The sequence below is a fragment of the Pseudopipra pipra genome, chromosome W (assembly GCF_036250125.1).
Source record: "Pseudopipra pipra isolate bDixPip1 chromosome W, bDixPip1.hap1, whole genome shotgun sequence".
NCBI lineage: Eukaryota > Metazoa > Chordata > Aves > Passeriformes > Pipridae > Pseudopipra > Pseudopipra pipra.
Window position 1 is genome coordinate 14947752 of NC_087580.1, and position 25502 is coordinate 14973253.

Here is a 25502-nt window from a genome sequence, read left to right on the forward strand (position 1 = left end):
TGAAACAACAGTCATCTGAACAGGCAGTTGGCTCAGCAGAGCACATAAAGTAGCTGGATTTGTGCTTGGAAGCAAGGAAATGGAAACCAAGCTCCTTGGCTTCTACCCTGCAGATACTGGAGTGAGAAGAGAAAGGGCAGCCAAGTAGCTAGAGAACACTTCTGAGAAGGGGCACTTGCTGAAGAGGGTTTTGTGCCGTCTAAGAACTCCAACTGTGTAGCTTGTGACTGGGTGTGCTCTGCAGCAGCTCACAAATATTCACCACTTCTTACCTTGCTCTGTGGGTTTTCTGCAGGTCCAGATGGCAGCTTGGAATTTGGAACCATTAATGTCCTGGATAATAAGAAGCAAGTCCTGAGTCTGCAGAACAAAGGCTTATATGACATTGAGTACAGGTGAGTTCAAGCTGGATCCTGTCGAGATGAGCATTCCTGGCTTATCCCACGCCTTTGCTACAGTGACCTTCACTCCAGAACAAAAGGAGGACTACCAGTGCACTTTCACAGCTTCCCTTGTTAGCCCAAAAAGGTAGTGACCCCGTGAAGTACTGGGGGGACCGTTCTGGTAGCTGCCTCTCCTCTTCGTGCCTCTAATGCTTTCAGTGCCCTTAGGCAGAGTACCTGGCATGAGATGATCTAGGGGGCATTAAGCATTAGGCAGAGCAGAGCAGGAAAATGAGGAGGAGACTTCAGGCTGTGTGAGGGACTCTGAAGAGAGGGCCTCAGGTAGCCAGCTGGATGCTACTGACAAGTGCAACAGCTGAGCTGGGGCTTTCCAAGGACAAAGGCTCAGATGAAGCAGTTTCTGTGCCAGCAAGTCAAGATTTCCTCCTTATTTGTGTAAAAGGAAGTGATCCTGTGTGGTTTCCAGGCATACATTAAGCTATTTTTATATCAGGGGAGTGACTGGAGCTCTTACCAAAGAGAAGCCCAGTTCCTCTCCCTGGCACCTGTGTACTGGGGCTCTGACCTGCCCTTCCCCAAGCCTTTAGTGGCTGAATTGGAACAGGGAAGTCAGCTTTCTGCCCTAACAAGCAATTCCTTCTTTAGGATCCTTGGAAATAATCTTTACTGACGGTGCTGTTGGTTTGGTTTTCCCTTCTTGCTTTCGTACTGTTCTCATGGTGTGCTTTTGCTTGTTGCATATGTCTCCTATCACTGCAGCCAGAGGATTTGCCACGTCTCATCTGGTGCCTCGTTATTTATCTGCTGTACGGCATGATTCAAATGAGGGAAATTATTTAGAACTGTTATTCTAGAAGGCTCTGGCTGAAATGGTTTCTGTGCCTCTCCAGCAGGTCTGTGAAGATGAAACCCCAAGAGCTGACCTTCACTGTCAGTGGAGAGGGGCATGTGCCTCAGGTGACAGTCGAGTGCCCGGGCCTTCGGAGTAAGAGAGGAACCCCTGTGCTGCGCTTCAGGAGGCTCCTGCTGGGGGATTCACAGACACTCCCCCTGGTCCTTCGTAACAATGGCATCATACCCACAAAGGTAAGGACCTGTTCAGGGAATGCTCTGGGCTGGGAACAAGTGCTTGTCCTGTGGAGGAAAGGTCCCAAAAACTGTGATTTTCTGTCCAGTCTTTCCTTGTCAGTTGAACACAAGACAAGAAAGGTGGTGGGGTGTTTTTCCCCCATCTCCCAGCTCACATTTTGTTCTCATGTGGGTGTGGGTGACGTCCCAGTTCCATGAGATTGCATTTTGATACTGGTTGACTCCATTTTAATTAAACTTCGTTGTGGTTCTGTTACATTCTGCTCATGACTGACTGTCCTGTTTGGCTCTATGTCAGTTCTATCCATATGCTTCTGAATACCCTTTTTTCCCTGTGTGACTTCACGTAACCTTTGTGCTGGGCGCTGTGTTTGAGGTGGGGAGGTGGTCTGGGTTCCCCGTGCTGGACCAGCGGCCGTACGGGCTCAACCCCCGTGCCAGCCTCTCCTCACACCAATGTCATTGTGCTCCGTGTTCCCTTTTCTCAGTTTACAGTTCATATCATGGATGACCAGGGAGTTTTCTTCCTGAAAAGCACGCAGTCCGCACTCCGTGCCTTCCACACTGCAGACATGGAAAAGGACTCCACTGGAAAAGGTAAATTCATTAACTGTGCAGCGTGATCATTCACAGAGGGAAAAGGTGTGCCCCGTTCTTGGCTTGTCTAAGCAGCAGCCACATGTTGGACATAGTTTCTTTCCTTGGTCTCTCTGTCCCCCAAGCTTTTCTTGTGGACTCCTTGCAGGGTTTCCTCCTAGCAAGTTGTAGGAAGTTTTTCTGTTCTTCGAGACACGGTGGGTTGAGCTGTGGGGGACTATCACCACCTCAGTGGACTGGCTGAGGTCTTTGCTGCGTGTGGGAAGGTACCAGCCTGAAGGGAGGCAGCCCTTGAGCACACAAGCCAGCCAGCAGAAGCCAAAACCACTCCTTGGCTCAGCCTTCTGTATGGCAGGAGCTGGCTGGAAGCAGATGGAATGAGGGCTGGGCGTTAACCTGAGGTTGAGCCGCTTAAGTGGTGATATGTGTGATGGTGGCATAGTCTTGTGAACACAGGAAGAGGGTCTGGAACCACTAGTGAGAGAACCTGTGCTTAGAAGCAACTGATTCCAACCTCTTATTCCTCGTATACCCCAGGGAAATATTTCCTCTGTACAGCTCTATCACTTAACTCTGATTCCCATTGCCGTGCAGCCAAGAAGCCTTACCTGCTCCTGGAACACGGGCAATCAGCAGAGTTTCATGTGTTTTTCAAACCCACCCTGGCCCAACGTCTGAAAGGGAAGATCCGTGTGCCAGTGTCAGGCAACAGTGAGATCGACATAGAGCTGGTGGGTGAAGGCCACAATGATGACTTCACCCTTGATAACCTCCCTGGACTAGCAGAAGACAGCCAGGGGAGCAATGCTGAGGGCAATCTGGAGGACGACATCATTGAGGGTAAGAGAGGAGAGGCTGCCAAGGTAGAGCGAGGAAGAGGAAAATGTCTGATCATGCGTGTCCTCTCTCTAGCCAGGGCTGGGCTGTCACCCACTGGACTTGGGGGCCTGTGAGCTTGCCAGCCGTGCACACAGAGCAGTGTGTGCTGTGCTGCTTGTCGCTGGGCACAGGCACAGCCACGGGCTTGGGGACCTCCCAGAGGGAGGGAGGGAGGCTTGGAGGAAGGAAGAGCTGAACATACACGTGTCTCTTAAAGTGAGGGGGGCGGATGGACATCACTGCATGCTGAGGTCTCTTGCTCTCCTTCTTCACAGCTGTCAGAGCGAATCACATAAAGTTTGGGGAGTGTGCAGTCAGGGAGCTCTGCGACAAGACCTTCACAGTCACCAACCGCAGCAAGGAGGAGGTGATGCAGTTTGAGTGTCTGCTGGCAGATGCCCCGTTCCAGTTCTCCCCCAAGGTGAGCTGGGACAGCCCTGCCTTTCTCAGTTGCTCAGGCCCTTTCCTGGTGTTCCTGGGAGCTGGCAGGGAGTCACCACATTCCAGTAAGAGCCCGTTCCAGTGCCATGCAGGAGATGCAATCCCTGTCTTTGCTGGGGCAGGGCTGTCAGCCCAGCAGAAAAGGCTCCGCGTTCTGGGAGGTGGCACCTTCTGTTCATATTTTGCTCTGTCAAATCTCACATAAATCCTCACTGAGGTGCTGATTCCCAGCACAGCTGCTCGCCATATCAGTCCCTTTTGCTGTCAGTGCTGCCCTTGCCAGTGATTCCAGTTTGGTCTTGACTCTCTGGTTCTCCCTAGGTGGGACACCTCCAGCCTGGCTGTGCCAAAAATATCAGAGTGACCTTGAAGTCCAAGGTCCCGGTCACCGTCAAAAGGCACTCTGTGAACTGTAAGGTGGCCAAGATCAAATACCAGCTGCCACTAGAGGAGGTTTGCGACTGGGACGACAGAATGCGCAGTGAGAAGTGGGAGGATACCACCGAGAGACTCCCGGGAGCCCGCTGGCCTTTGAAGCGGAGGGTAAGAAGCACAGCAGCAAAAGCTCACCGAGCTGCTGCAAAAGGACCTGCCTACAGCAGCAGAGCACCAGCACTGCTGGCAGAGCAGCTCCTGCCTCCCCTGGGCATTGGCTCCAGCCGGGAGGTTCACCAGCAGTGCCTTTTGGGGAGAGGCGGATGCGCAGTGAGCGGGTGGGCTCACACCACAGGGGGAAGCCTTTGGGCAAGAGACCTTTATCCACACGCAAACTGCCGGTCTGTGCCACGAGCCGAGTGTTGCAGCCCGTGTTGAGTGGGAGGTCACGTTTGATTTGATTGACTACGCCGAGTTCAAACTGGACACGGTCGAGGTTCAGCTGAAGCAGACTGAGCTCTTCCAGAGAGAGATAAGCACGTGAGTGGTGGGCACCGTGTTGGCCCTTTCCTCCTAAACTTCCAGACTTTGAAATACTTTGTTTGGGCCACCCAGGGCAGCAATTCTGAACGTGGCAGAGTTGCCTGGGGAAGGTGGTACCAGGAGCCCACCAGACAGTGTTACTTTAGTACTTGCTTTTTATTCCTCCTCCTTGTTTTTCAGTTTCCGGATGTCCAATACAGGGAATGTAGCCCTGAAATACTGCTGGGAGGAGAATCTGGAGGAGGAAATACCATCAAAGAGTTCTGGGAGGCCGTTCTCGTCCACTCAGACATGTAAGTGTTTGTCTCTGGGTGGTGCCTGGGCCATTTCAGTTGGTAGCTGAGGGCCTGGGGAGAAGACCCTGCCACTTCACCCCAAAATATTAATTGCTTTTTCATCCCTGTCCACTTCCCAGCTGCAGCTGGAGAGTTTTCTCCTTCCCCCCTGTCTGCCTTTTAGCCCCTCCTGTTCTTGCTCTGCCACTTGTGCTCTGCACAGGAGCTGACCTGGGCTCCAGGGACAGCCATGTGCTGGGTCAGGACTGGGAAGGGGGACATCAGGGCACCTCTTTGGGAAGTCTCTGAGACTGGGAAAAACCAGGGTGGAACAAGTGACTGCCCTGCAGCCGCTGTCTGGATGCAGTTCCCCACTCCAGGGCAAATGCAAAGTCACTGTCTAAAACCAAGCCTCCTGCCCCGGCACGGGAGTGTGTGCTGCAGGCAGAGACCCTGCTCCCAGCTGCTCTGTCTCCTGCTGAAAGTACTTGGCCAGAGGCACTCCAAGTGCATCCCAGCTCTCTTCTATCCACCTGCAGCAGGAGGCAGAGTTGTTGGGAACAAAGGATTTTGTCTTTGAAAGATTTCTTCTTTCCTCCTGCAGGTGATTTCTTGTCCTCTACTGCTGAGGATCTCTGGGAAAGGAATCGTGCAAGGCTGGTGCAGCAGGCATTGCTGCTCGAGTCAACTCAGCCCCAGCCAACTCAGCCCCAGCCAAGTCTGCGCCTTTCAAAGCAGCTGTGCCACTCTTCGAAGGGCCTTAGCTCCTCCCCGGAATTCTCTCCAATTCCTGTCAAGGACCCACCACAGTTCTCCATCGAGCCCCACTGCGGTACCATCCCTGCTGGCCAGAATCAGATTTTCCATGTGAAATTCTTCCCGACGCGTGTGGGGAAATTTAAGGCCGAAATGCTGTGCAGGTAGGAAATGTCCATGTGCTTTCCAATCCATGCTCCTGGTGGGTATCACAGGACGGGCCATTGGGTGCACCCTCCCTGCTCAAGCAGGGTCATCCCAGAGCACATGGCACAGGATTGTGTCCAGAGGGTTCTGGAATACCTGCAGTGAGGGAGACTCCACACCCTCTCTGGACAACCTGTCACCTGCACAGGAAAGAAGTTCTTCCCCATGTTCAGGTGGAACGTGTTTTGCATCAGGTTCTGCCCATTGCCTCTTGTCCTGTTGATGGGCAGCACCAAGCAGAGCCTCTGACACCCTCCCTTCAGTCCCTCTGACTGGGGTGGGTGAGCGTGCAGCCCTGGGGACAGCCAGCCCCAGAGAGGCAGCAGGAACACACAGCATACAGGAGCACAGAGAGATGATCATCTGGCCAAGGCCAGATGTCTGTGGAGATGTCTATGGATCTGTGTGGAGACAATGGGAAAAGACACTGTATGAAACACTAAGCTCCTGCAGGGCTGCAAAATCTGGAATGGGAGATCCAGAACGGCTGTCAAGGGGCCAGCCAGTCCCTAGCTATGCTTCCTTATGGGGCAAGCACAGCCTCCTTCTCTACCTGGAACCCCGTGTGCTGCAGTTGGTCCCCAGGCCCATAACTGGTTGTGATTCTGCCCTTCCACCTCTGCTGCCTCCATGGCAGGCAGTGCAGTTCTGTTTCATTTGCTGCTCGCTGCTTGCCTGGAGAGAGGATGTGACACTGTGTGCTCTGTGAGGAGACAGGCGAGCGGCTGGCTGGCTGGAAATGTTCATCTGGCTAATACCAGTCCCTTTCTTCCTAGACTTCATAACCTGAAGCCATCTCAGGAGAGCCCACGGGTGTTTGTGATGGGGAAAGGCTGTTTGCCGAAGGCTGATCTGAAATGCTCTACATCACTGCAAAAAGGTGAAACCCAGAGCAGCAAACCCAAGAAGAAGGTGCAGCGGTCAGCAAAACCAGAGTGACACCATTTGTGTCATGGCTTCTCCTGCTCGTGGTTTCCCAGCCTTCAGCAGAGACCTCCCCAGCTACTCTTCAAGCCCCAACACCCATCTCTACCTCATCTGTGTGCTACCTAATAAACTGTGTCTCAACGCACGAATTTTCTCACTGTTACTCTTCCAGTTCTCTCCCACCTCCCTGGGAGGGGAGTGAGCAGGTGTCTGTGTGGTGCTTGGTTGGGAGCTGGGGCTCAGCCATCTCCAGGAAAGCAGCTGTGATCAGACACCACCCCCATTGCTCCACAGGCTGCTCTGCTCTCTTAGGAATTCCCATTCCTCGGCCTTTGTGTCATGGGTGGGGTAGCGAAGTGTCCCTTTGGTCACACCAGGAACTCTGCACGACTAATGTGGGAGCAGCACTGACTGTACCAAGAACTCCAGTTGCTTGGCTAAAGGCTGGGGTGAGCATCTGCAGCTGCTGCAGAACCAGGCATTCCATCAGCAAATGTGCAGCTGACACCAAGCTGGGGGTGTGTTGATGTGCTGGAAGGCAGGAGGGCTCTGCAGAGGGACCTGGCCAAGCTGGATCCATGGGCTGATTGCAAGGAGATGAGGGTCAAGCAGGCCAAGGGCCGGGTCCTGCCCTTTGGCCACAAGAAGCCCCATCAGCCCCCCGGGCTGGGTCCAGAGTGGCTGGAGAGCAGGCAGGCAGAAAGGGAGCTGGGAGTGGGGATGGACAGGAAGCTGAAGAGGAGGCAGAGTGTGGCCAGGTGGCCAAGAGGGCCAATGGATGGTGGCCTGGCTGAGGAAGAGTGTGGCAGCAGGAGCAGGGAAGGGATTGTTGGGCTGGACTGAGCGCTGGTGAGGCCACCCCTGGAGTGCTGTGTCCAGCTCTGGGCCCCTGAGTTGAGGAAGGCCCTGGAGGGGCTGAAGCAGGAGCAGAGAAGAGCAGCGAGGCTGGGGAAGGGAGTGGAGCACAAGTGGTGTGAGGAGAGGCTGGAGGCAACTGGGATATCCAGAGAGTGGCTGTGAGTGACTGAGATCATTCTGGGAGTGACTGGAACCATAGCAGGGGTGAAGGGGAGCAACTGGAACCACGCTGGGGGCAACTGGGATCCTACTGGGAGCAGTTGGGCCCCTACTGGGGTCATACTGGGGTCATACTGGGAGTGACTGCAATAATACTGGGAGTATGTGAGAGGGACTGCAGCCATACTGGGGATGAGTGGGATCAAGCTGGCTTCCTACTGGACGTGTCTGGAAGTTATGGGATCATACTGGGGGTGACTGGGCTCATACTGGGATCATACTGGGAGCAACTGGGACCATGCGGAGGGCAAATGGCATCCTCCAGGGAGTGACTGGGAGTGACTGGGGCCAGACTGGACTCAGACGGGGAGTCCCTGAGAGTGAAAGGAGCCATCCTGGGGGTGGCTGGGAGAAACTGGGACCACCTTGGGGGCAACTGGGATCCAGCACCATACTGGAATCATAGCGGGAGCGACTGTAAGTGACCAGGATCAAACTGGGAGTGACTGGAACTATGCAGGGGGGAACTGAGAGCCAGTGGGGCCATGCCGGAAGGCAACTGGGAACATCCTTGGAGCAACTGGGATCATGCTGGAAGCAACTGGGAGTAACTGGGAGTGACAGGGTGCATGCTGGGGGCAACTGGCATAAACTGGGAGTGACTGGGAGTGACCGGGATCATCCTGATGGAAACTGGAACCATCCTGGGGCAAGTGGAAGGAACTGGGTGCAGTGGGTTTCTGTGGCTGGGTTTTGGTAGTAGGGGGGCTACAGGGATGGCTTCTGTTAGAAGCTGCCAGAAGCTTCCCCTGTCCCGTGGAGCCAATGCCAGGGGCTCCAGGATGGAATTCCTGCCACTGGCCAAGGCTGAGCCAGTCAGGAGTGACAGCAACGCCTCTGGGATAACATATTTATGAAAAAGAAGGAATTCCAGCCAGGGAAGAGCGGAGTGAGAACATGGGAATAACAACGTAGACCCCAAGGTCAGCGCAGAAGGAGGGGCAGGAGGTGCTCCAGGCACTGGAGCTGAGGCCCTGCAGCCCGTGGGGCAGAGCAGGGTGGGGCAGCTGTGCCCCTGCAGCCCCTGGAGGAGCATTGGGGTGCAGAGACCCCCCTGCAGCCCATGGAGGCTCCCACGCTGGAGCAGGTGGATGCAGGAAGGGGGCTGTGACCCTGTGGCAGGCCCAGGATGGAGCAGGGTCCTGGCAGGGACGACGGGAAAGTATCACACGATCACAGTATTGATCATGACTAATCCAACTTTATTGCTGTAAGCTCCATGCTTATAAAGGTTAATAATTAGGCTCATTAATATTCCAAATACAAGCTCATCATTGGCTCCTAATTACCTAAGTTCTATTTGCGCAAATGCTGCCTCTTTCTCATGGCTATAGTTACTTTATTTACTATTTGCTACTTTCTCTACCTTTCCCATCCTGTTGCTCTAATTTTTCTATCACGTATGCAGTTTCTTAAACAATACAGCTTCACAGCAGACAATGCAGCCTTGCAGTTTCTTAAACAAAGCAGTTTCACAAACACACTGATCAGTGACCTTCTAATAGTTTTCTTGCTTTAGCGTGAGACCAGCGGTATAGAATCTTTAATGTGTCCTCTCTCTACCAACCAGGTTTCTGCAATATCTTCCACACTTCCCCCGCTCTGTTTAGATAATGTTAAAAACACGTCACTCATTGCCTTTGTTAGCATGTTTTGAATACATTTAAAAGCACAAGGAACAATGCATAAAGCAGCCAGCAGTATTAGTAAAAGCGAAATTGCTTGTTTAGTGATCTCCGCAAGCCATGGTCCTAAACCTAATTTTGCTAGCCATCCCCTAATGGGATCTTTTTGAACTTCAAAGTCATTCAGGTGACTTTGCATTAGCAGGGCTCGAGACATTCACAGCAGCTCGAGTCCACTTGGCAGGTATCCAAAGAGGTCCCTGTGGTGAAGAAACACAAAGATAACCTCTTCCCCAATAGAGTACTTTTGCTGGATCTTGCCAAATCCCTGTACGTGGATCTTTAAATCTGACCCACACCTCTTCAGGTTTCTCTGTATCCTGTTTTAATGTATAATGAATTGTTACAGGAGGATCTTTTTGATCTCCAAAAATGCATAAATGATTCAGGACAAACAGTACCTTGCTTAACCTTTTCTTAATATCAATAATGTTTTTATGTTTTTCAAGATACGTTTTTAGTGTGTAATGAGCCCTTTCTATGATTGCTTGTCCTGTGGGAGAGTGAGCAATACCTGTGCGGTGAGTGATTTTCCACTTTTTCAAAAATTGGCCTACTCTAGTTCCCACATAGGCAGGTCCATTGTCTCTTTTTATCTGTTGTGGTTTCCCCATCACAGCAAAACATTCACACAAATGTCTTTCTACTTGTAAAGCTTTTTCTCCTGTTTGAGCTGTAGCCCACATAAAATGACTATATGTGTCAATACACACATGTATATATTTAAATCTTCCAAAAGGTGCATAATGTGTAACATCCATTTGCCAGATTTCATTACTCTTTAACCCTCTGGGATTTACTCCCATACCCAATCCTACACCACCATTATGATTGCTACATGTTGGACAGGATCGAACAATATTTTTAGCATCATTTAAGGTGATGTCATACATTCTTTTTAGTCCTCTGGCATTTTGATGATATTGTTCATGATCTTTCTGTGCTTTGGTAAATTCTTCCTCATCCTCTGTAGCCATAGAAACTAATCTGTCCGCCCTAGCATTTCCTTCACCCAACCCAATGTCCCATTTATGGCTTCGTACATGTATGACAGCATAGTCGTGATCTCTGTTTGTTACTGCCAACCATAATTGACAAAATAACTGAAAGAGCCTCTTATTCGGGACTTCTTTAATTAGGGCCCCTTCTATCCGATTAACTACCCCTGCTACATAGAATGAGTCAGTAACAATATTAAGGGGTCTATCCATGCTAGCCAGTGCTCTGACCACTGCTAACAACTCTAAAGTTTGTAATGAATCTGTAGGTTCTCCTGTTAAAATTTCATGCTTCCATTCTCCTTTCTCTAACCAGGTTAGGGCAGCAGTGTGAGATTTTTTGCCAGCGTCTGTGTAAACTGTTCGTGCATGTGGAATTGGTTGTTCCTGTTTTTTAGGTTTCAGTATCCATTGCCAAGAACCAATCCATGCTGTAGGGACATTGTGCAGTCTACTGGTGATTATGGGACATGTCAGTCCTAATAATGCTTCTTGAAGACCCTCATTAGTACATAGGTACCAATCAAGATCATTTTTCTGCATTGGTAATCGTATACGTGGAGGCTCTTGAGCATCAATTTGTAACACACGCTCTCGACCCTTTTTTATCAGGGCTGCCAACATTTCAATTTTTTGTAAAAGTGTTTTAGGCTGTTGTATGCTAGTTGATAACCATTCTAAAACCCCTATACTTGACCCCCCCCCCCCTTCAACTTCGAGCCACCCGGTGCCACAGAGGGGGACAGAGCTCCTGTGGAACATCCTATTCCAGTGACACAGAGCAAGGAATAAACCCAAAGTATTGCGTGGGTTTGTTCCCTGGGGGTCTCTGCAGCAGCAAGCACAGCCCCACACTGACTGCTCTGGGCTGGGCAGGCATTTGTGGTTCTGCCTGTCGCACACTCACACAAACAGTCTGGTGTAGTGCTGCCCTTGGGAAAAGCCCCCAACCTTGCTCCAGCTAAAGCCCTGGAATTTGTCTCTGCTTCCCTTGGGTTCAGGGTCAGCCCAACAAAACTGAACAAAACGTCAGACACCGACTTTAGCCTTTAGCAGGGCTGCCTTCACTCACCTGGGGGACCTTGGCAGAGCCAGCCTGCCTGGCTACCAGCTGCTTAACCAATGGACACCATGGAAAGATCTGCCTGGAGCCAAACTGGTCAGTGAGAGCCCACCGGGGGGGTTTAAGGCAGTGCCAGAATTGTTGTGGGGTCCAGTCCAGTCGCCCAGCGTCCCGTGCTGGCTGCTGGCCCCACTGCTCGCTCCGTCCTGCTTGGCTCCGTCTCACCTGCCTTCGTCCTGCTCCTGTTCCACCTGCCTGCGTCTCCTGCTCGTCTTGGATCATATCTGCTCTCCAGGGACCCTTCCCTGACTGCCCAAAAGCTGACTACACCCGGTCCTCTCACTGCTGCTGGTAATCGTTTGGCACTTTCCTTTTTATGCCTTTTTTTTCCTTCTCTCTCCCTCTTCCTCTCCCCCACTGTCGCTGATAATGTCGGAACGGCCAAAGCGACACGAAAAAAGGTTCCAGCAAAATTTATTCCAAGAAAAAAGCAGGGACAGCCGGGGCTGCTGCGCAGCCCCTTAAGTACAGTTTTTGAACACACGTAATGCACACGGATAGGACAGTTCAAACTTTCACACCAGAATTCTTACAGCTAATAGGTGCATTTTCTAAACTCTACTTTCTCACAACAACTTTGCTCTTTCTCAAAACAGCCCAGTTCTTTCCCACAACAGTCCCGAGCACCTGCTCTTATTTTTCTCTCATGTTGATGTTCTTCCCAACTACTCTTGTTCAAAACAGGTCCTTGTTCTCATGAGACAGTGCTCCTGTTCTCATGAGACAGTGTTCTCTGTTCCCACAGGACAGCTTCTTCAGCATGCATCAGTATGTTGTCAGGATCAGGGCCTCCATTTTCAGTCCTCTCTTTCAGTCCATCTCAGGGGTATACTTTGATCTGGTCAACATCTATTGCTTCATCAGTATGTGCCAAGGTGCTGACAGACCCGCTGTCACCCCTGACACCCCACCCTCGCTTTTACCATTACTTATTGTTGCAAAGAAAGTTAATTGGCTGTTTGTGATCTAACATTGGAGTTTTGTGCCTTAATCTCGCCTTCAAAGTAATCCTCTAAAAGAACCTTGTTACAGCCTCAGAAGGGTCTGTACCATCTAATTGGGGTAGTCAGCAGGATACGTCGAAGGCAGAGTGTTGGTCTCAACCAGATATTTTCGTAGTTTGTGTTATTACTTTGGCAGCAAGAATAATTAAGCAAGGCGTGTGCTGTGCCCCCCCCTCCCCCCCCCAGTTAGGAGAGGTGTGTGTGGGTCGTTTTTGGTGTTGCTAGACGTGAGTCATCCCTCGGGGCGAGGGGTGTAAAAGTTTAATTTTGCTGCGTTCATTTAGAGGATTACTTGATACATATGCCGGGTGATTATCCAGCGAAAGGTGCTCCAGGACTTTAATGGAAAGTGTTTGGTTTGGACTATGTTTTGCTGGTTTGGTGTTGGCATTGTTAGCAATCACAGTTAGGGTATGTTGGTTGTGTTTGTGTAGTTACTTACCCTGCACATGTGCTCAACAGAACTGCCCGTTGCAGGCAAGATACCTCGGAACCTTGCCTGAGAACTAGTTAAAGGGTTCATGAAAATTTGAAATGGGACTGATGTGGCAGAGAGGCGGGTGATGGGGGGGCCCGCGAGCGGGCGGCCATGTTGTGCGGGGGGCGGGGAGGAAGGAGCCGAGATGGCGGCGCTCCCTCACACACACGGCACAGGATGGCCGGGGAGCAGCGGCAGCTCCCGCATGGCTCCCGGGCGCGCTCCCCGCCGCTCGCTCGGGGGACACCCGGCCGGATCCCCGGGTGCCGCGCTGGAGGGCCGAGTCGGGCCCGGCACTCTGAGGGCTCTGGGGCTGCGGAGGGCGGCGAGCGGGGCTGCCGAGAGCGGCTGGGACGGGCGGGCAGCAATGGCGCCGGGACTGCGAGCGCTGCCCGCGCCGCTCCCTCGCCGGGCGGGCGCGGGGCCGCCCTTGGCCGCGGGAAGAGCGAGCATCGGAGCAGCGCCCCGTCCTCGGGGCCCCCGGTGCCGGCCAGCGGGCTGCTCTTCGCCAGGTGAGTGCCGCGCTCCTCCTTGTCCTTTGTCCTGGGGAGGGAAAACAAAATGTCCTCGGAGCCGGGAGGGGAAGGGGGCGCTGCCTCTGCCGGCCCCCCCTCCCACCCCTCGCCGCTCGCTGAGGGGACCCGCGGGAACTGTCGGGGACCCCCGGCCGTGTCCTGCCCGTGGGGGGTGAGGGGGAGCGGCGGGACCGGGGGAGCCCCGGTGCCCCTCGGCGGCTGCGGCGCTGCCGTCCCGGCCCTGCAGCACCCGCGGGGGCCGCCCGGCCCGGCCCCGATGCAGCACCGAGGGGGCAGCGGCGGGTTTTGGGTCCCCGGTGCGGCCCCGGGCACAGGCGGGGCTGCAGAGCGGCTCCCCCGGCGCGGCGGGCGAGGGGGGCATCTGCAAACCAGCCTGGAACTGCAATGTAGAAACTTGGAAGCTTGAAAAAAACAAAGCTCGGTCATGCCACCTCTGCAGTTTAAAGTTGGCAAATACTACAGTTGTGATTTAAACGACACTACGGGAAGAAAAGGTAGTTACTTAAATATGAGTTACACGATAAGGAAACGGATGAGTTTGTGTGTTACATGGAAAGCTTTTGGAAACGTTTCTTGGGTGTCAGGTTTGTTTTTAGTGTTCAGTTTATGCGTTTTTCAGAGACCTCACAGTCATTTCTCTTTCCGGAGCATTTTTTATCTTCTTTTCGGTGCCTAATAATTTTAGAAGTTGTAGAACACCTATTGCAAGACTTTCTAAAAAAGCAAGTTTAAATGGAATGCCTGACGTTTGTTATGCGTTAGCTGGCATTCAGCAATTACCAATGTAAAACTGCTCCCATCTTCTGCACCAGCCTTTCCTGGCAGTGTCTTGTGCTTCTCCCTTGCTTCTTTACAGCCCATTTCAATTCTCTTTGCCATCTCATTGTGTCAGGGCTTGTCTCTTTGTCTTGCTGTGTTCCTCCTTTTCTCTTCAGTTTCCCAGGAAGGCCAAGGGTCTGGTCTCCTCTGCTGGTGTGCCCATGGGACTGTCTCCCCACAGCTGGACTTCCCCACTCCACCTCAGTCTGTTAGAAGGGAATTTCTTCCTTCCCCCAGGACAATGTGCTGGTTTGCCTTCAGGTAGCACATTCTCCCTCTGGAACAGGGCTGCGTGGCTGTGTGCAGGCAGAAGCAGGCAGATTCTCTGGGCTTGTTGAAATGAGGGTGACTTGGTTCAGGTGTTCTATCTCCATACTGCTGGTGCCTGACCTTCCTTCCCAGCAGGCACTGCCCTACTGCCTCTGGCCGAGCTGCTTTGCCCAGGCAGAGGGATCCAAGTTCACCCTTGTGTAGCCTGTGCTTGTACCTCCAGAGCTAAAAGTCTTTTGGGAAAATGGTCAAGGAAGGCTGTCACCAGGGCACACCCAGGCCTCCTCCTGTTTGCACAAGTGGCAAAATCACCATTTTGTGTCTTTCCTGCAGGTTACTCAGCTGGTGAAGGTCACCATGGACAGCTCACCTTATTTCAAGTTGGTCAGCCCCAATGGTGTGTGCCATCAGATCCCACTGGGCTCATTTTGCACTATAAACATCCTTTTCACCCCTGAGGGGAGCAAGGTGAGTTTGGAGGAACGTTCTCTCTAAAGCCAGGGCCTTTGTTGCACACTGGTTATAGCCCAGCCCGTGCTGTGAGGTCGGCTCTGGGCTGGGGGCAGGCAGCCTGGAGCTGGTCACACCTTGGCACGGCGTGGTGCTGCCAGGCCCTGCAGCTGGGCCTAGAGGGCTGTGCTTTCCCTCCGTGCCTATTCTTGAACGTTCACGGGGGAAGAGGCAGATGGAACAGCAGGGAAATGACAGGGAGGGGTGTTGATGTTTAGCCACCTCTGGGTTCAGTGGAAGGGATTTAAACATGGAAAATACTAGAGGAACAAAAAGATGATCCAGAGAGCTTTATTCTTTCCCATTGGAATGGAGCAAAACTGATGCTTTTTCACATGCTCTGTTCTCCAGCCTTTATTAGTATGAATTAGTGGTCGTTTTTGGGGTGGGAGAGGTCAATTCATGCCCACAAAGGGTCATAGAAAACAGCACTTTTTCTTCTGGCATGAGGATGGCACTCAATGCCCTCAATGCTGTGCCAGTTACTTTTCCTGCAGGATCATTTCCACCAGCTTGTCTGCAGCAGTGAAAGGGAAAAGGTCTCTGTGCCAATCCGAGCCATTGGTGCCCGCCCAGTCTTGGACTTCCCTGACCAGCTGGACTTCTCGTCGTGTCCAGTCAGCCACAGCACCCAGAAGACTCTGCTGGTTCACAACACCGGGAACCTGGAAGCCTGTTACAGCCTCAGCACTGAGAGGTAAAGCAGCTCATCTGTCTTAGTGCAAAACACCTTTGGGTGATGGCAGAGTTGGGAAAGAGTATCCCAAAGGAACCAGAGCATCCGAGCTGCTGCACTGCAGCCACAGCTGGAAAGGGGCAGGACGTGTGGGGTCTGCTGTTGCTTCTAGTGTTTTAAGCAGGATGCAAACCCTGAGCTTTGTCTCTCCCAGATTTCCTGGGGACTGCTGGAACACGTTAGTGGTTGGTCTGCACCCTCCTGAGCACCATCACCTTCTGAAATGGCTGCCTCCCACTGTCAGCCAATAAACCCACTGAGCAGAAGCACCTCTCACCTGAGCTATCCTGAAGCACTAAAGCACTGATTTTTGTGTCTGTCAGGCAAGAGCTGTTTACCTGGTGACAAAGCCAAATTGCTCCTGTTAAATCCAAACTGCACCAACACATTTGCCTAATGATTTCCCTTGTTTCTCTGGTGGGCCAAGCAAATAGTTACCAGCCTGGATGACACTCCAGAATCCCAGACTGCATCGCTGGGGAATACACAGAAACCTCCTGTTCAGTTCCCTTGATGTGCTGCTCTTAATGGCACTTCATTTAGCTGGGATTGAATCCTTCAGGCTGTAAACAGGACCCTCCTTTTGGGTATTGTGTCCATGTCACTGTATTGCTCCAATTTGCAGTTGCACTCCTTCAGAGTTTTCATTGCTCCTTTTCTTCCAGCAGCTTTCATTGAAATGTGATAAAAGGTGCCCTTTCTTAGGCTAAACCAGGATGTTTACAAGGGGAAAAACAACCCCAAACAACCACACTGCAAATTAAACTCATTATTCTCTGGTCTTCAAGGAGGACTTTATTCTCCTTCTTGATTCCTAGGCTGTAATCTCACAGGACAGGTGAGATGCCATTTGCATCTCTTGAATGAGGTTTAGAAGGGACTGGAAAAGAGATTTTTGAGGCAGTCAGTGTCAAGTTGTGCATGCGAATAACTCTTAACCCTCTCTGTGCTCTTCCCAAACCATTCTCTGGTGGGACTACTGGCAGTCGGACCCTTGAGCCTCCATGCAGAGTATGGGGGAGATGAGTTCATTTCATCCAACAGGATTTTCTGAGGGCTGCATCTCCTCCAAAGAGAGTCAGTAGCTGTTTCTGATGCTGTGTGTTCTGTCTGTCTTCTGCTGACTGTGGTTGCTTTGCTCCTCCCTTGCACAAGTCAGCTGAAGTGAACTAGACTGCAAATATCGTCCCCAAACCTCCCCCAAGAGTCCTGATCTCTCCCTTGGTCTTGCAGCCCTTTCACTGTCAGCCCAGCCACGGGAACCCTCGATGTTGGTGAAGCCAAGCAAGTGACAGTGGAATATCACCCGCTGCAGACCGGGCACCATTCCACATCCCTGGCAGTGCACTGTGACAGAGGTGAGTGCTGGGCACTGCAGGTGCACTCACCCCGCGTCCTTCCGAATAGCAGAGCCCTTTCTAAGCAGAATAACGTTAGACTTGCTCTGCAAACTACTTGTAGAACTGTTCCTTTCAAAGCCTCCGTGTGTTTCAGTGCTCAGAAGTGAGCAGAGAAGGGGCCAAGGCTGAGTCTGCCCCTGTCCTGGATGTGCTGTGTTGCTGTGTGCTGGTCCATCCCTGGGGGGACCCTGGTGCCAGCATGGTGTCCTCCATCCTGCACCCCCACCCCAGTCCTCTACCAGCACTCCCCACTGTCCCAGCCACCTGAATTCCCCTCCAGCAGCACCGCCCCGTCCCAGCTTCACCGCTACGAAAAGTGCAAACTAGTTAGTGTTTAGGGGGTTGATAAAGTGGATAAAGCCCTCAAACAGGGACGAGATTTTTGGAATCCTGTTTTGCTGGGAGTTGCTGAGTGGAGGAAGGAGAAACCTTGATTCTCCACTGCAGTGTGGATGTGCAGGGCTGAAGTTGTGTTCCTGGACAGTGCTGCCTGTGACGTGGGAGCTTTCCATCCAACTCTCTCCAATGTCATGTGTCTTTTGCTCACCTCTGTCCCCTAAGCTGCTTCTCTGTTGTCTTGCCACAGACCCCTTTTCTATGTTGTCCTCTACACATACATGTAATTTCTGTCTAAGAACATTTTCAGGCCCTCGGGTTCCTGTTGGATGACAAACCGTGACAAATTGTCCCTTATTTCCATTTCCCAGGCCATTCATGCTCTCCCAACCTCTCCCATCTGTCTCCCATTTGATTTCTAGGTTGAGGAACCCCACTCAGTCTTCGTGTAAAAGCTGCTCTGTACATTTAGTCTGTCTCTCTGCCCTTCTTTCTTTCATTTCAAATGTTTCAGCTTGGTGTTTGAGATCAGAATGATATCAAATATTTCTAGACTGATGTGGCCGTGGGTTTGGACAGGGAGGGGATGATGGCTTTCATGGTGTTGATTTTCTAGTGCTTTGTCATATTGAATGTTGTAGAGCATTGTGTCTTGTTTCCTCACCTTAGTCCCCTTCTGCCGTGGGCTTCACTTCCCTTGCTCCCCTGGACCTCCCTTTCTTCACACCTGCCCCCAGGAATCTTTGCTTGTCAGCAACAAGGGATTGGGAGAGGCAGGAGCCCCGTGGGGTGCCTTCAGGAGCCCCTGGGCTGTGACTGAGTGGGGCTCCTTAGAGTCACCCGAATGAATTTGATGCAGAATTGCCTGGGGTCTGAGTGGGTCACCTGAGCACACCTGACAAATCTCACTGTAAATACTGTCACCTGGGGACAAATCTCTACAAACCCACCCAGAAATAAGGTGCTTAAGGTGGTGTCCAGGACATCCTCACACTGTACCCATGGAGCTGTTGGGATTTGATAAATGTACTGATCCATGGAATTACTTATCCAGCTAAAAGCTGGACACTTTCTTCTGTTACCTGTGGTTTGCTCTGCTCCTTGTAATTCCATCAGCAAGGGAGCTGAGCAAAGACTCCTCTTTGCTTTGTTCCAGGTGAAGATACCCACACCAGACTTCTTGGAAAAGCTAAGGACTTCAACATCGGGCTGGACAAGTACTCTTTGGAACTTGTCAAGCCACAGAACCCCGGCCATCCACAACAGAAGTAACATCACAGCCCGATTCCAGTGGAAGGCTTTTGCTACTGAGGCAGAGGAGTATCCACAGAAGATCAGGTTGGTCTGAAAGATGCAGTGACATGCACTGCCCAAGGGTAAAACTAAACTATGGCCTCAGGGGGTGCTTGTGCTTTTGAGTGCTTTAGGGTGTTAGGAACAAGTAGGTGTTCCTGCAGAGTTTGCAGGGCAGTCACAGCTCGCAGTAAGAAGCGACAAAGTTGTTCAGTTCTCAGCTCTGGAGAGGAGCAGTTTGCCCAGAGACAGGGGGACCAACCAGCAGCACGGGAGGATCATGTGGCCCTGTCCTCCCTTTTGAAGTGCTGTGGCCTCCACCTTGAACAATGTCAGTGACCTCCAGTGTGGCAACGCAGAAATTGTGTGAACAATTTGTATTGCATTTCTGAGATTTTTCTGTGTGTTTTACCTTGGCATGGCTGGGTGCAGGTAATAAAAAATGCTGCGCCACTAATGTGGCTGCAGGCCTTGTGCCAAGGTGAAGGAGGAGTTCTTTTGGCAAGAAAACAAGTTCTATGGACACCTGCAGTTATCCAATTAGTGTTATACACCACAGTATGTTTTCCTTATGTAACCAATGTAGTGTGAACAAGAAACTAAGCATCATGAGCACTATATAATCTGTCTTTCTCCTAATAAACCTGACATTTTGCCTGATCACATTGATCTTGGAGCATTCTGTCCGTTCCCTTCCATCAATACTCCAGAGCCACCTAATCAGCACATAATGGGGGACACACAGTAGGCCTGCTGGGAAGCCTGTAACTCCAGAGTATCCCAGCCAATGGAGAAATGGGGAGGGACCTGTGCTCCGGGCAAAGGGGATAAAAGAAGCTGCAACCTCCACTGAGTTGAGAGACCTCCCTGAGGTCTGTTCAGTGAACTCTCCCTTTTATCAGAGTAAAGGTTTATTTTTTCAGTTAGCTCCTCTGTCTCCTGACCATTTATGTGAGTTACTTCTGTACAGTCTCTCATCAGCATGGGAGGTGAGAGTGGCAGTGGTTTTGCCATTCCACATACTCAGGTCTTGGTTCAGTGGTTGTCAGGGGTCCACTCTGGGGGTCCACCGAGGCGAGTGCCCCCTAAATCAGTCATCCTATTTGTGACCCCGCTTCTTGCACTCGGGCAGGTATTCCCTTGTTATATAACACAAGGCAGTGGAAGGTGGGGGTGCAGAGTATCAGGGCCTTCTGGCACGTCATGGGGAAATTACTGTCTGTTGATGGAGGTTGAGCAGAGGGTTGCCACCTCAGTGGCTGGATGCCCTCCTCATGCCCAGCACTGCAGGTCAGCCCTGGAGAAACATTTCCGAATGCGCTGCACAGGGAACCAGCCATGGCCAGTATTTTTGGGGCAGGGAGCCAGCCATAGCCAGTATTTTTGGGGCAGGGAGCCAGCCATGGCCAGTATTTTTGGGGCAGGGAGCCAGCCATGGCCAGTATTTTTGGGGCAGGGAGCCAGCCATGGCCAGTATTTTTGGGGCAGGGAGCCAGCCATAGCCAGTATTTTTGGGGCAGGGAGCCAGCCACAGCCAGTATTTTTGGGGCAGGGAGCCAGCCATGGCCAGTATTTTTGGGGCAGGGAGCCAGCCATAGCTAGTATTTTTGGGGCAGGGAGCCAGCCATAGCCAGTATTTTTGGGGCAGGGAGCCAGCCACAGCCAGTATTTTTGGTGCTGGTGACAGTGTTTGCCCAAGAATCTGTCTGTGTGCAGCTGGTAATATCCATGACTGTACTTTCTTTCTAACAGTTTGAATTTGGCTGGGTGAGGGTGCTGTCCTGTTTATACTCCACTGCCTCAATTTGCTCCCTATGGAACCTTCTACTTGTCCCCCCAGTTGCCACCTGCAGGTTCTTCACAGCCAGGGGACTGGAGTCTGAGGGGGGAACAGTGATCTGCCAGCTGGGAAGCAGCTGTTCCTTTCTCATCTCTTGGTTGTGATCTTAAAACACTGGAATGATTTCTGCTGCAGCTACCAAGTAATGGAGAGATTAACTGTGCCAAAGGTCTGCAGAGAAGGCCAGAAGGAGGAAAACAAGAAGGTGGTTCAAGGCTAGATGTCCCCCTCTCAGGGCCTCTGTTTTCATGCCACTGAAGAGGTCCCATGCCTGAATTCCTCAACTGGCTTTGAAAGTGCTCTGGGATGCTCTGGTGGAAGGCAGTGTAGAGAACAGGGCACACAGGGTTAGCTTATCCCTGCAGGTCCAAAAGGGAAGAAGCCAAGAGTGATGCTGGTAAGCTGCAGCTGAGAGCCAGCTTCTTCTCCCCTTGCCAGGGAAGCCCTGCAGGCAGTGGGGGGACTCCTTGATCTTTATCTGCCTCCCCCAAGCAGCTCTGTGGTAGGAAGAGTCAGTTGAGGTCACTGGTGGGTTCTCCCTCAGTTTTGGCAGTGGCTCTGAGCCAGGAGGTTCTCTTGAGGGCTGCTGGCTTTTAAAACCTCTCCTGAGCTTGTAAGTGTGGAGTAAAAGCACCTGCCCTGCGAGCGACCAACCAGTGATCCTCTGAGCCCTTTGGGAGCCCGTGGCTCAGGCTCAGCCCCTTGCTGGGGAGCTGCTGCTGCTCCTCCCCGAGTTATTTGCTGCTTCTGCACTTACACTCAGCTCTGCAAATCAGCGGCTTATTAAATGACGTGCTGCCTTTGTTTCTCCCTGTGGCTGCAGGCTGTGTCACAATCTGTCTCGGCCACCCCAGGAGATAGCAAAGGCTCTTGTGATGAAGCGCTATGAGGAGCTGGACCTTTACGACCGCGAGTTGGAGAAGGAGACAGCAAAGATTGAAGCAGACTCCATGCTCTTCTCAGATGACGTTTTCACCATTGAGCCCTTGGTAAGTGATAGCTGAGAACCTCCTCCTCCTCCCCCTCCCTGAATGAGGTCGCTCGGCAGATCCCCACCTCAGCTGTCTCGATGTGCCCCGAGAGAAGACATGGGGTTTCTGGCCAGGCTGGAGAGCTTGTTGCAAAAAGCATTGCTACCCTGTGGGCTCCTGGCAGGCAGCAGGAACCTGCCTAAAGCTGAGCTCTGCTGCAAGGGCTCGACGTCAAGGGAGCTTGGTGCGTGTCCTTGCAGTGTCCAGAGGGGTCGGTTACTGTAGGAAGGGGCACAGCTTACACGTGATGTGTGGGGCTTCCCAGAGGGCGTTGGAGCACTGTCAGTTCACAGACTGACCTGAAGCGAAAAGGAGGCCAAATTCAGCCCAAGGTCATGGAAATGCCAAGCCCTCCCTGGAACCAGGACTTACAGCATGTCTGAGTCTCCCTTCCAGTGTCATCTGGGAGCCTGGACACAAGACTTGGAAATGGACTTTTTGAGTTCTTTTGCACACAGGGACAGAAAATCTTTTTCTGTTTCTGCAAGCAAACCCCCATGTCCTTCCATCAACCAGAGCCCTGATTATGAGTATTGGCACAGCGTGAGATGAGGAATCCCTGCTGCCTGCGCAGTGCAAAATCCCTCCTCGTCTTGGAGTAAACCCTACAAGAATCCCAGCCTCTGCTTTCTTTTAAAAAAAGTGAAACTAAGTTTTTTCTTTCCAAGGAAGGGCATCACGTTCTCTTCTTGGTGACTCCTATAGCCCATCTAAGGCCAAGAGCCACCAGTGTCAGCACAACAGCAGTTTCACACCACTGTAGCTTACAGCAGCACGATGTGACCAAGCGCTTGTGTCAGAGCAGTAGGAATATTGTAGCGTGGGAGCTGATCAGCTGAGCATTAAGAGCATCCTGCAGTTGTGTTGAGCTGGTTTGGGAGTGTTCACTCCTTGCTCTAAGTAAGGGCTTACAGATTGAAAAGAGGAAATGTGATACTGGAAGGTAAATGGTTTGCTGTCTCTTTCTGCTTTAGGAGGGAGAGGTTGGGCCACATTGTTCAGCTGAAATCAAGGTGTTCTTTAAACCCCGAGAAGCCCAAGTCTACAGAAAAGTGGCCTACTGTTCCATCTCAGGTACGGCTCCTTCTCCTCTTTCTCTTACCCACACACAGTGAAGGGGAGGTGCAAATACTCTTCCAGCCCACTGAGCTCCCATGGAAGTGCTGGGAAGGGTCCAAGGTCATCAGGGCAGTGCTGGCTCATGTCCACTGTCCCTGCAGCTTCCTGGTGGTCTCCCATGCAAGGCCAGGGCTCAGGACACTGTTCCCAGAACAATCCAAGCAGTGCATGGATAAGCTCTCATGCCATGGGTTTGCCAGTATTTCCTCAAAGGCCAAAGAGCTACACAGCAGAACAGCTTTAGGGAACAGGCACTAAGCCCCTCTAGAGCACTGACCTCCAGGATGGCTCCTCATGGATCCATCATCAGGCAGTAGGAGCTGAGGTAGAAATGTGCTCCCTGAGCCCGGATCACCTCCCACTGCCCAGACAACAGCAGACCAGAGGTGGCTGAGCCCTGCTGAGCCCAGGCTGTCTGCAGAAGGACCACCCCTGGCCAGCACCTGCTTCTCTCCCTGTGTGGGAATTGTCACCTTCTGGCTCTCAGGCTGAAGTGTGTCCAGGTGGTGACCACTGGGCTTGCTGTGCTCAGCTTCCAGGAGTGCTGTCAAGTCCTTTTCTGGGAGCAGTTATCATTACCCCCCACCCCGAGGTGGTGGCTTTGCTGTGCCCGCACAGGGGAGGGAACACTCACAGAGCACAGTGTGGTTCAGGTTCCCCTGTCCTTCCTCTCTGTCTCTGCATGGTGCTGCTTAGTGTTTTTCACCTTAAAGTGGGAGATGGCTGCCAGATTTCCATCCAGGGAATACTCTGGGTTTGCCCATCTACGAGAAAGAGGTGGGAGGCCCATGGTCCTCCAGCAGCCAGGCTCCTGTTCTGGAGGGTGCTGCAATCCCCTAACCCAGCCACCCTGTTGCCTTCCTTCTTGCTCCAAGCTGATAGATACAAATGTCATGAAACAGCTTTTTATTTAGACAGTAATTGTGCAGGGATAACTCAACAAATGCCATCTACAGTAATTACTCAGGGCTCATGCTAACAAACTCTCTTCTTGCCCACCAACTGCTGTCGTTAGAGCTGTGGAAGGAAAGCATGGATTTAAAAAGTTGCTCCCAAGGCATTCCTTGTGATGTGTGAAACTGTGCATCTCTGTTTGTTGACGTGGTCAGATGAGAATCGTGTTCCAAGCCAGTCACTGAACACGGGGACATTCTGTCAACAAGATGCTGAGTGTCAGAAAGCAGCAGAAGCTGAAGGCTTTGGCAACAAAGCCCTGTGCTGTTGGGCCACCGCCCCCCAATTTAGTTGGAAGCCAGGCAGCAATGTCCAACTCTTTGCAAGCTTTGTCCCTTCACTGAATGGGTTTCAAAGCTCCTCCAAGTGTGTGAGAAGGAAATCACAGAATCATAGAATGATAAAGGGGTTGGAATGGCCCTTAAAGATCACCTAATCCCCAACCCCCCTGCCATGGGCAGGGACACCTTCCACTAGCCCAGGTTGCTCAGAGCCCCGTCCAACCTGACCTTGAACACTGCCAGGGACAGGGCAGCCACAACCTCCCTGGGCAACCTGTGCTAGGTTCTCACCACCCTCCCAGGGAAGAATTTCTTTTGTATATCTAACCTAAATGTCCTATCACTGCAGAAATCATGTTTTAAACTTGGCATCGCTTTTTCAGGGTGCAAACTGGTGGCTAAATGGGAAACAAGCCCGAGGGGTGGGTTAGAAATTGGAAGGAGCTGGTCTCACCCATCTCAGAGTCAGGGACTGGCACTGAGGCAGCCTGGAAAAAACAGGATAAGAGAGTAAGAATTACTCTACTGAAATGGAAATCTCTCCCCAGGCCGTGAGACCAGGCTGCCCCTGCACCTCACAGGGGAAGGCCTCGAGCCCTGCCTCCAACTCAGCTCTGAGGAACTGGACATGGGGAAAGTTTTGGTTGGAGAAGCCTACAGCTACGAGGTGAGCAGCAGGGGCTGGGGTGGATCCTGATGGCTCCTGGGGCAGAGGGGAGCCTGGTGGACCTGTGGAATTTCTGGCAACTTGGGCAGTTGTGAGCAGAGAATATTTGACATACTAGTCAAATCTGGGGGGTTTCACAGAATCTGGATCCTTTTCTGGGGTCTGAAAGGTGTTGTCTGTTGTTCATGAAGCCCCAATTCCTGCTTTTTGACAACCTCCCTTGGAGATCAGCTGGGATGCTTTCTGCAAAACAACCCCTCAACACATGAAAGCAACACTGGGTCAAAAAGCTGAAGTGTTCAGAGGCTTCTGTTCCAGCCTCAGACTCAAGGCACCTTTGTGCTCGGGCTGTTCAAGAGCAGCTGGAACAAACTGGCTGCGTTTGAGCTTGAGTCCACTGCAAGAGAGAGCAACTGAAAAAGGTGGAAAATGAGGCACTGCATCATGCCAGACACTTCCAAAAGCTTTGCCATGGGGGAGTACAGTTAAATTTCTTCCCCTGCACAGGCCCATCCCCAAGGGTCACACCATGAACCTGAGAGGATCATGCAAACACTTCTTGAGCTCTACCAGCCTTGGTGCTGTGCCCGCTGCCCTGGGGAGCCTGTTCAGTGCCCAACCACCCTCTGGGGGAAGAATCCTTTTCTAAGATCCAACCTAAACCTCCCCTGACACAACTTCAGGCGATTCCCTCAGTCCAGTCCCTGGTCCCCACAGAGCAGAGCTCAGGGCCTGCCCCTCCTCTACCCCTGCCCAGGAAGTTGGACCTGCAGTGAGGTCTCCCCTCAGTCTCCTCTTCTCCAGCTGAACACACCAAGTGCCCTCAGTGTCCTCACACGCCTTCCCCCCAGG

The 25502-nt window shown here is 52.1% G+C and overlaps 3 protein-coding genes and 1 long non-coding RNA gene across 4 annotated transcripts; all 4 read left to right on the forward strand.

Moving 5' to 3' along the window:
- Positions 1 to 1300: 1300 nt before the first annotated feature.
- On the forward strand, positions 1301 to 3752 carry LOC135406062 (hydrocephalus-inducing protein homolog). Its single transcript, XM_064640614.1, has 4 exons — positions 1301 to 1490; positions 1982 to 2090; positions 2685 to 2930; positions 3245 to 3752. The coding sequence occupies exons 1-4, from the start codon at positions 1308 to 1310 to the stop codon at positions 3613 to 3615; spliced, it is 909 nt and encodes a 302-aa protein (XP_064496684.1). The 5' UTR covers positions 1301 to 1307; the 3' UTR covers positions 3616 to 3752.
- Positions 3753 to 3884: 132 nt separating this feature from the next.
- Positions 3885 to 6630, forward strand: LOC135404872 (hydrocephalus-inducing protein-like). Its single transcript, XM_064639603.1, has 5 exons — positions 3885 to 3953; positions 4141 to 4325; positions 4509 to 4621; positions 5208 to 5523; positions 6343 to 6630. Exons 1-5 carry the CDS (start codon positions 3885 to 3887, stop codon positions 6503 to 6505), a joined length of 846 nt encoding a protein of 281 aa, XP_064495673.1. The 3' UTR covers positions 6506 to 6630.
- Positions 6631 to 14902: 8272 nt separating this feature from the next.
- LOC135406155 (uncharacterized) lies at positions 14903 to 17076 on the forward strand. The gene is made up of 3 exons (XR_010426175.1): positions 14903 to 14951; positions 15476 to 15690; positions 16963 to 17076. It is a non-coding gene; the product is annotated as an uncharacterized LOC135406155 (long non-coding RNA).
- Positions 17077 to 18527: 1451 nt separating this feature from the next.
- Positions 18528 to 24695, forward strand: LOC135406111 (hydrocephalus-inducing protein-like). Its single transcript, XM_064640659.1, has 4 exons — positions 18528 to 18803; positions 21422 to 21587; positions 22604 to 22703; positions 24532 to 24695. The coding sequence occupies exons 2-4, from the start codon at positions 21474 to 21476 to the stop codon at positions 24678 to 24680; spliced, it is 363 nt and encodes a 120-aa protein (XP_064496729.1). The 5' UTR covers positions 18528 to 18803; positions 21422 to 21473; the 3' UTR covers positions 24681 to 24695.
- The last annotated feature ends 807 nt before the right edge of the window (positions 24696 to 25502 follow it).

Bases quoted from the DNA above. Each gene is read 5' to 3' on its own strand.
- LOC135406062 (XM_064640614.1), top strand. From the start codon at position 1,308: ATGAAACCCCAAGAGCTGACCTTCACTGTCAGTGGAGAGGGGCATGTG. The intron at 1,491-1,981 runs GTAAGGACCTGT...CCCTTTTCTCAG, and splicing joins ATGGCATCATACCCACAAAG to TTTACAGTTCATATCATGGA. The intron at 2,931-3,244 runs GTAAGAGAGGAG...CCTTCTTCACAG, and splicing joins GGAGGACGACATCATTGAGG to CTGTCAGAGCGAATCACATA.
- LOC135404872 (XM_064639603.1), top strand. From the start codon at position 3,885: ATGCGCAGTGAGAAGTGGGAGGATACCACCGAGAGACTCCCGGGAGCC. The intron at 4,326-4,508 runs GTGAGTGGTGGG...CTTGTTTTTCAG, and splicing joins TTCCAGAGAGAGATAAGCAC to TTTCCGGATGTCCAATACAG. The intron at 5,524-6,342 runs GTAGGAAATGTC...CTTTCTTCCTAG, and splicing joins AAGGCCGAAATGCTGTGCAG to ACTTCATAACCTGAAGCCAT.
- LOC135406111 (XM_064640659.1), top strand. From the start codon at position 21,474: ATGAAGCGCTATGAGGAGCTGGACCTTTACGACCGCGAGTTGGAGAAG. The intron at 21,588-22,603 runs GTAAGTGATAGC...TTTCTGCTTTAG, and splicing joins TTTTCACCATTGAGCCCTTG to GAGGGAGAGGTTGGGCCACA. The intron at 22,704-24,531 runs GTACGGCTCCTT...ATCTCTCCCCAG, and splicing joins GGCCTACTGTTCCATCTCAG to GCCGTGAGACCAGGCTGCCC.